The sequence below is a fragment of the Brassica oleracea genome, chromosome C9 (assembly GCF_000695525.1).
Source record: "Brassica oleracea var. oleracea cultivar TO1000 chromosome C9, BOL, whole genome shotgun sequence".
Lineage (NCBI taxonomy): Eukaryota > Viridiplantae > Streptophyta > Magnoliopsida > Brassicales > Brassicaceae > Brassica > Brassica oleracea.
The window spans coordinates 48875879-48884878 of NC_027756.1; the positions used below are offsets into that span (position 1 = coordinate 48875879).

The 9000-nt window shown below is 34.7% G+C and overlaps 2 protein-coding genes across 2 annotated transcripts; both read left to right on the top strand.

Annotated features, from left to right (window-relative positions):
* The first annotated feature begins 2275 nt into the window (after positions 1-2275).
* Positions 2276-4100, top strand: LOC106317056 (transcription factor WER). The gene is made up of 3 exons (XM_013754916.1): positions 2276-2493; positions 2885-3014; positions 3580-4100. Exons 1-3 carry the CDS (start codon positions 2349-2351, stop codon positions 3899-3901), a joined length of 597 nt encoding a protein of 198 aa, XP_013610370.1. The 5' UTR covers positions 2276-2348; the 3' UTR covers positions 3902-4100.
* A 3931-nt stretch (positions 4101-8031) lies between these two features.
* On the top strand, positions 8032-8949 carry LOC106315245. The gene has a single exon (XM_013752992.1). The coding sequence runs from the start codon at positions 8032-8034 to the stop codon at positions 8947-8949; it is 918 nt and encodes a 305-aa protein (XP_013608446.1).
* The last annotated feature ends 51 nt before the right edge of the window (positions 8950-9000 follow it).

Consider the following 9000-nt stretch of genomic DNA (forward strand, 5'->3'; position numbering starts at 1 on the left):
CCGTAACGTTGCCATTTTTGATATCTGTTGAGAAGACTTTCAAGCAATTCGACAAAGACGCCGGCTTCCACCAGAAGGTCGCTGGAAATAATCATTTCTCGACGGTTGGCTAAACGAATCTAAAGCTCCGACGGTACTCCAAAAATCAGTTATCCGGTCAAGTGTTGGAGATGAAGCCAAATACCTATTGGACTCAGTTATGTGTAACTGAAGCCCACCTTATCAATTGTGTGAGGCCTTGCTCATTAGTAAAACACTAAAACCCCACAAAAAAGACCATCGAACAAACAAAAGAGAAAAAACAGAATGTCACATGTCGAAGCGAGAGAACTCGACTTATCTATGTGGATGCTGACATGGCACAAGAAAAAGAGAATAAACTGTACTTTATATATATATATATATATATATATATAAATTGATATAACTTTTTTTACAATTAAATTATAAACATAAATAAAAGGAAACCAATGATAAAAAGACACATATTACAAAAGTCTCTCATGTTTTATTTTTGGTCCCTCCTACCAGAGACTCTTCTCTCCTATTCTCTTCTTTTTCTCTCCCTCTCTCCTCTCTCTTTTATTTATTTGATTATTAAAATGTTCAGAGACTCATCAAGGTACCATTGAGGCTGATGCTCTTACATTTTTAAAATATCAGTTAGGCATCGAACAGTAACAAATAATTTAAACCCTTTGATAATTGGCCCTAATATAACTTTATATTTGACATAGAAATGTTGACAAAAAAAAATTTGACATGGAAATGGGCTTGCCTTTCTCATGGGCCAAATTGCAACCATGATTCTTGCTCGGAACATATAAATTGTTCTAAACTACAATACATTTCTCAAATTTTCTCGTCTGTAAGGCTATCATGGTTCTTTGTAAAGTGTCAAAACTCATAGGAATCCTCTTATACTTATTAGATACTTTCTACGACGTATTTATTAGATCTATTTGAAAAATTAAAGAGAACACAGATAGTTTTCTTTTTGTGTGTAGAGAACACAGATAGTTGTTACAACATAATGTTGCAGATAAACTTTTACTTCTCTTATTGTTGACTCAACTCACAGCGTTAATAATATAATATGCCTAGAATTTTAAATGTGCCAGCTATGTCGTTGCCTCTACTTTTCTTTTATAAGAAAAACATCATTTTCACATAATGAAATTTGCTGAGGCACAACGATCAAGGTATTTAAATGATAAGAGAGGGAGCTTCTATTCTCTCTTTCTTTCTTGCAACAAAACTATTTTCTTTTTTTCCGTTAATAGTACTAATCCCAAGAGAGTCAAACCATCTTAGCCTAGTCCCTAACTCTCATGTGTACTAGTACGGAGTATAATACAGAAATATTTATAATTAATTACACTTAATAGTCTAACCCAAGATTCCCGGACGCTGGTCTTAAGGTACAAAATAAAAATTAATCTATTAGCATTTCATTTTTTATCACAGCATTTCCAGCACTAATATTAGCAAAATACTCAGTCATAAAACCTTTTCTACAAAAATAAGAGAGAGATAGAAACATATCTCATTTGAGAAACTTCAAAAACTCTATGAAATAGTTTGAAGACATATGTCAATTTATGATTAGTTTATTTATTTACAAATAATATGTATGTAAATATTAACATAAATATATAAAAACCTTTTTTAATTTATTTAGCGCTAGAAAGTGTTCTCAGTGTCAAGTTTTTTGACAATCGGTTGCAGCAAGAACCATCAGTCCTTGAGTTTAGTTCGTGTTTTTGTTGTAGCCTAATACTCTTTTTGGTTCTATGAGTGTACGATTTTCATAACCATGGTTCTTTTTTTATGGTAGAGTGTAAAACAATAGTGGTATGTTTTTTTGGTCAGTTAACCAAGTTTTAAAGATATACTATTTAATTAACAGTAGCTGACACATGAAACTTCGATGCCGAAAGAGCTCTAAGATCAAAGACGAATCTTTTTAAACATACACGTGATTTTTGTGTCTCCCAAGACCATCTTAGGCGGTCCATGTTTTATAGTAGAAAAACTTGATTAAGTCATTACACTAATTTGTAACAGTAATTACAGCTTGCATCGCAGAGGTTCGTTACTATCATTTACAATTATCATCACATGCCAGACACAATCAATACACTATTTAATAAGCCTAGTCATTCGTATATTTATATATACGTATATGTTGTTACTAATGAGCTACTCCATTATTTATACTACATAAATACTCCACTAGGTTCTGATCTCGTAGTACTATTTAATAAACTCCATCGAATAACTACTCATAGTCTTTTTATTTCTCTCTGTGTATGATCTCTCTCGTCTAACTTCAAAGAAGCAAAAAAATGAGAAAGAACGTAAGTAGTAGTGGTGAAGAAGGAAACAATGAGTACAAGAAAGGTTTGTGGACCGTAGAAGAAGACAAGATCCTTATGGATTATGTCAAAGCTCATGGCAAAGGCCACTGGAATCGTATTGCCAAAAAAACTGGTCTCTCTTTTACTCTTTCTATCGCTCTCTCTCTCTCTTAACATTTTTGTGTGTTTGGTGGGGGCGAAAGTTGACATCATAAGATTTCTTTTATGATTGGCTTAAAGTTAAGCTTCTATATCTTATAGGTTACCTCTTAATATATTGTTTCTATATATATTTGGATAGCAAGTCCCAAAAGTATAAGCTTGAGTAATATCAAGTGTTTATCGGTAGAAACTATTAGATCAAGAAGTCAACTCCACTTGAGTACCTCGTTAAACTTCACTGTTTCTGTATCTTTTATTTACTGTTCATGGTTGATAAACTGATAGTTGATGGTAACTTATAGGTTACTTGTTTGTGTTTTTATTATGAATTAAGTTCCTCATGAATTGTCTGAACAAATTAGGTTTAAAGAGATGTGGAAAGAGTTGTAGATTGAGATGGATGAACTATCTCAGCCCAAATGTGAAAAGGGGCAATTTCACCGATCAAGAAGAAGATCTTATCATTAGGCTCCACAAGCTGCTTGGCAATAGGTAATACTCCAGATAGATTTTTTACTATTTTCACACATATTAAAAAAAACACATTAAACTAGTATAATAAATGTATCGTTTTCTGTAATTTTCAGTTTTCAATAACTTTTAACCAATAGTAATTCAATAGAGTCAATTAATTTTTTTGAAGTTTATAATTTTTTCATAGAAAACACAAAAAATACATCTTTATGAGACAAACTTTTTTTCTAAAAAATCTATTATTAAGGAACGGACGAAGTATATAACTTCGCCAATTATTTTTACTTCAATTTATGGTTGTCTACTCAATTTTTTTTGTCGTGTCTACTCAATTAAACTAACTGTTTCGGGAGAAAAAAAATATCAGATATAAAACACTATATGTCAATATCAATGAGATTGTGCTCATTAAAATAATATCTGATAGAAAACATAAATATTGTGATCATAAATATTCATGATATTCCCAAACTTGCTAGGCAACAAATGTATTCATTATCTAAATTTTCGTAAAGCCATTCTTGTAATATAATTAAAACTAGGGAACTAATATATTAGTTGATATATATGCTTGTTTGATTAGGTGGTCTTTGATTGCTAAAAGAGTGCCGGGTCGGACAGACAATCAAGTGAAGAATTACTGGAACACGCATCTTAGTAAGAAACTCGGAATCAAAGATCCCAAAAACAAGCCGAGCAATGGTGATATTGTTTATCAGATCAATCTCACAAATCCTACCGAAACAATGGAAGAAACAAAAATATCGAATATTAACGACAACGATGAAATTCAAGAAGATCGTCACGGAAGTAACTATCTGAGTTCACTTTGGGTTCATGATGATGCGTTTGAACTAAGTACACTCACCAACATGATGGACTTTCTAGACGGACACTGCTTTTGATGTTTCTTTTTTCGAATTGTTTTTTTTTCGTCTTGTTATCTCGTAGCTGATCAAACACTAATACATCAACGATCTTAAGCTAAAAGTTGTTGATGTGGTAGTGTATGATTGGCTAAGTCTTTTAATTAGGTTAACTTTCTTGGGTTTTATATATATGCTTGAAACTCGATGCATCAATATATCTTATGTCTGTTTCTTCCTGAGCAATGTCTTTTATATTTTCGTGTGTGAAATGTTCATATAAAACTTCTAAATGTAATTCAACATATGAAGGAGTAAAGATAATGGCAAGTTAGAAGTTCTATCTTATAGTTGATCAAAAAAAAAAAGTTCTATCTTATTTATAAAATCAAAAGAAGAAAACCATGTACATTAGGTATGTGGGTGGTAACCAACTTGCTAGCTCGTTTGTTGTCAACTACCTTCAAATTTAAACTTATGAAAATAAGTACTCTTTACCATTATTATTTGTGTTCCGAATATATTGATGTTCGTTAGAAATTAAAATGATTTTAATGTACTTAGTAAGTGATGAATTAGACAGAGCCCTTGATTGCCCTGGCGATTTTAATTTACACAAAATATAGTTAGATGTAGTCAGAAATTATATATATTGGTCCAAATTTAAGTTCACGCTTCTCTATAAAATTCTATAAATTTTGATGACAGAGGCTGTCCCCATTATTAATAGTTTAATTTATGTTCTTTGTCTTTTGATTTTATTATGTTCTTTGAAAGCTTGTTCCCCACCCTTGCATGATTTTAATTATACATTCACTTAAATGATGCATGATGCATGAAACAGTAAAATCTAAAAGACGAGAGTTTTTGTGATCTACAAGGGAACACGTTGGTCATGTACAGCGGGAATGAATGCTGAAGGTTCCCAAATTTGACCAGGTCGATCTTAATGTAGTTAATATGGCAGCCATATCTCCATCCTTGAACAACGGTTAAAAAATTACGTACGCAGATTCAATGAAAAATGATTTCATATTTAAATTTTATAGTTTAATGACTTTTTTAATTTAATGAAAAATTATTCTGCTTATTTTAAATATTCAAGACTTTATTGTTAGTTCACCATGTTATAAATTGAAATATGAACTTAATAAAGAGTAAACACAATCCACAGAGCAAGCATCATGGATTATTTTATATCATTCATATAGTGTTTTTAGCTTATTTTTTGTATAAGTCAAATGGATGGAGAAAATGAAGTCTATCTGACATGAAGGTGCATTACAATTTTAATCGCAAGTAGCAATTAATCTTGATGGGAGATCAAGAGCAAACATAGAGCTGATGGAGATGGTGAAGACAATGAATTATGATGATAAATTGGTTCAAATATGATGAAGAGGAAGAGAGTCACACTGAAAGTTACAACAAAATTAACCCAACAGCGGATTTCGCAGCTGTCACCGTTGGAACCAACAAAGCAAATTAATCCACATGCACTGCGAGTGAGTGAGTCTATGACTTATTACCACAGTGAACTTCACCTACATTCGTAAATCCTAATAATCACCTTTTGGGTTAACAAAACAAATAAACAAAGCAAATAATAATAATAGGTCCACCACTTGAAAACGGAACATGATGGGTGTGACAGATAAAGCAAATTAGAGTAAATATTTGAGAATAAAAACTTTTTTTCGCCAATCACATAAGAAATGAAAAAAGTGTTCTACTCACACTGTAGTTGTTTGTTTTTAGTGTGTGACAAACATTTACTCTATTTTCATTATAAAAAACCTGCATAATTTTTTTTTTATTCTAATTTATTTATTTTTCTTTCCCTTCTAGTAATACTCCACTTTATTCTATGTGTTTTACTCTACTTAATTAGTTACCAATTACAGCCGCTATGAATTGATGATTTATTGGGCTTAAGGGATATCAAGGGATGACATACCGATTGATATGAATCGTCATTATTATTATTGGTGAAATAAATAAAAAAACTGATGTGGACACTCTTTCATTCATCGTATTAGACGAAACCATAGAATATTTGGTTACAAAGATGAGTATGTATCTTCTCATCAATAATAGCCATAGCTTTATCTTCTTTGGTGGAGGTTGAAGAGTTTACTTTGATACAAGACTAGACGAATGGATTTATATAGGAGGAGAAACAAAGGTATGTGAAACAAAAAAAAAGGTGAAATAAAAATGTCTCATGAAGAAAAGTGTAAAAAATATAATCAAAGGATTTAGAGTGGCGGGTGGTAACAACAGAAAAAGGTCGATTTGCAAAGAGTCAAATCGACGATGAAGTGATGACTATTTTTAGCAATGAACATTAGGTTAAGGAGGAGATGTGAGTTTCAGATGGGTCATTTCAAATTGAAGCCCACATTTATGGCCCGGTTAAATCATTGTCGGGGGGAAAGATATGATAACATAGTAAATTAATACTCTCTGATTAGCCAAATTTTTTAATTGACGGTAATCTCCGCATATATTCACTTGCATTTCCCTTTTTGATAGAGTAAAAATATCAAAAATCTTTATGGAAAAAGTAGTCGATTTGATCACAATTCCATTCCTGTTATGAACAATGTGGATTGCTACAAGCCAAAGGCCAAGACCGAGGCCCATAGAGAGAGAGTCGGCGGCCCAAAGGGGAGAGAGAGTCGGCCGTCCCATGTCTTGGGATGTTTCCATTTATCTATCCATGTTTATCTTTAGGAGATTTTCCTTTTCCTTTTAGGATAATGATTTGTATACTTTTCTTTTATCTGATTCTTGTATCTCCTATATAAGGGAACACTTTGATTGAGAAAGAATAATAACAGAACATGATTTCATCTCTTGTTCACAACACGTTATCAGCACGATAGCCTCTGAACCCTGAGACCAAAACCGAAACCCAAAAAGTCTAAGCCGGCGATCCAAAACCAAAACCCCAAACCTAAAACTTGTCCTTAGTTCATCAAGAATCCAGGAGATCCATCCTAGCTTCTCAGATCACGTTCCAGACCGAGAAGAACCGCAAACCAGCTCGCGATCAAACCCGAACCCCGCGACTGACCCGAGACGATCCGACCCCCGATCAGCTCACAGCCGAGACGCCTCCAGCCGCGATCGACTCCATCCGCGACCCGATAGGAGGGAGCAGACGTCCGATCATCTCAGCTCGAAGTTCCATCCATTCTCAGGTGGTCCAGTTCTAAATCCCCTACGAAACAGAGGTATAAACACAATCTAAGAACCTAGAACAGTAAGAACCCTAATTCCATTATTATGGAAGCAATGTCTCGATGAAACCCTAAAAGAAACCATGAGATTAAAATCGACAAGTCTTAGAACTAGAAACAGAAAATCGATTCCAATTAGAACCTGGTTGAATGTTGATTGATTGAATCTGAAATTGACAAACCCTAATCAAGGAATCGAAAACCCTAAACCCTAAAAGAAACATGTAGCCGATTTTAAGATTGATCTTGATTGTTTTGATTTCCGATTTGATTTGAGGTTTAGGATTGTTTAGATTGCTTGAATCAATCTGTCTGAACATACAAATACTTAAGGCCTTGAAACCTTAAACATAAGTTGATAGAACTTTAAAAGATTGAAACCCTAGGAATCATAAGAATGTTTAAAACGTCTTGCATGAAACCGAACATGAAATTGCATTCGTGACTGTTTAAAACAAGATCGGCCAGCATATAGAAAAGATATAATCTCGAATCTGATTGCATTAAAATTCATATGGCTGTGTGGCATTAATCTTCCTGGTACATGTAGAATTGAATTTTAGGATTGATCACACCATGGTAAATTTAGAATTGCATAACCGAACCTATTGATTGTTCACATAGCCGTGCGGCTTGTCTGATAGCACCATGGTCGATTAGTATTGTTTGATATCATAAATGCATAAGACGTGTTGTGGCCGAGCTTGCTTGTATCCTGCGGCCACGTGATCCCATTATGAATCTAATGTCTTGCATGATAATGTGGATCAGATGTCGAAAATAGCAAACAGAGACTATGCAGTCCTTAATCTCTCCGGAGACAATTACTTGCAGTGGGCGCTAGACACAAGGATTAGTCTAAAGTCCAAGGGACTCGGTGAGACCATCACTGAGGACAGTAATGAGAATGAAAAGAATAGATACATGGCCATATGTTATATGCGCCATCATCTCATAGAAGGTCTTAAGGATCAGTACATGACGATTGAGAATTCATTGGATCTTTGGAATGCTTTAAAGCACAGATATGATCACCAAAAGATTGTGTTGCTTCCAAAGGCAAGGCACGACTGGATGCACCTCAGATTCATGGATTTTAAGTCCGTGGACGAGTATAACTCAGCCTTGTTCAAAATCGTCTCAATACTAAGGCTGTGTGGTGAAGAAGTGTCTGATGTTATGATGCTTGAAAAGACCTATACGACTTTCAATCAGTCGAATTCTGTGTTGCAGCAGCAATACAGAACAAAAGGTTTTGCCACATATACTGATCTGATCTCATGTCTACTCTTGGCCGAGGCAAATAATGAGCTTCTCATGAAGAACAGTGGAGCTAGACCGGCCGGGACAGCACCATTACCCGAAGCCCATGATGTTGAAAAGAGAGATCCCAAAGAAACCTACTACGCCCAAGACAACAGGAAACCATACGGTCATGGCCGTGGTGGGTACAGGGGGCGTAGGCGTGACAACCATAACGGTCGAGATAACTACTCAACCGGCCGAAGAGGAAACCACAATAACTGTGGTCGTGGTTCCAATTACGGTCGGGGCCGAGGGAGTTATGGCTGTGGACGAGGTGGCATATCCAAACCATCTCACACGACCAAGTCTTTATGCCACAGATGCGGGGTGGACAATCATTGGGCCAAGAATTGCAGAACTCCAAAACACTTGTGCGAACTCTATCAAGAGAGTATCAAGAACAAGAACCCGGAGGCAAACATGATCCAAGAGAACGGTCATGACGACAAAGGATATGGATATGATGCTGATGATGAATCCGACAGCAACAAAGATGACCAAATGGATTTTGAGACATCCGACTGTCTAAAGGACTAGTTTTTCGAATCACATTGTCTTATTGCTTTATGTCTTTGATTTGGTGTTTTT

Excerpts from the sequence above, each read along its gene's own strand:
- LOC106317056 (XM_013754916.1), top strand. The coding sequence starts at position 2,349 with ATGAGAAAGAACGTAAGTAGTAGTGGTGAAGAAGGAAACAATGAGTAC. Across the intron at positions 2,494-2,884 it reads TCGTATTGCCAAAAAAACTG|GTTTAAAGAGATGTGGAAAG; the intron begins GTCTCTCTTTTA and ends TGAACAAATTAG. Across the intron at positions 3,015-3,579 it reads CACAAGCTGCTTGGCAATAG|GTGGTCTTTGATTGCTAAAA; the intron begins GTAATACTCCAG and ends TTGTTTGATTAG.
- LOC106315245 (XM_013752992.1), top strand. The coding sequence starts at position 8,032 with ATGGCCATATGTTATATGCGCCATCATCTCATAGAAGGTCTTAAGGAT.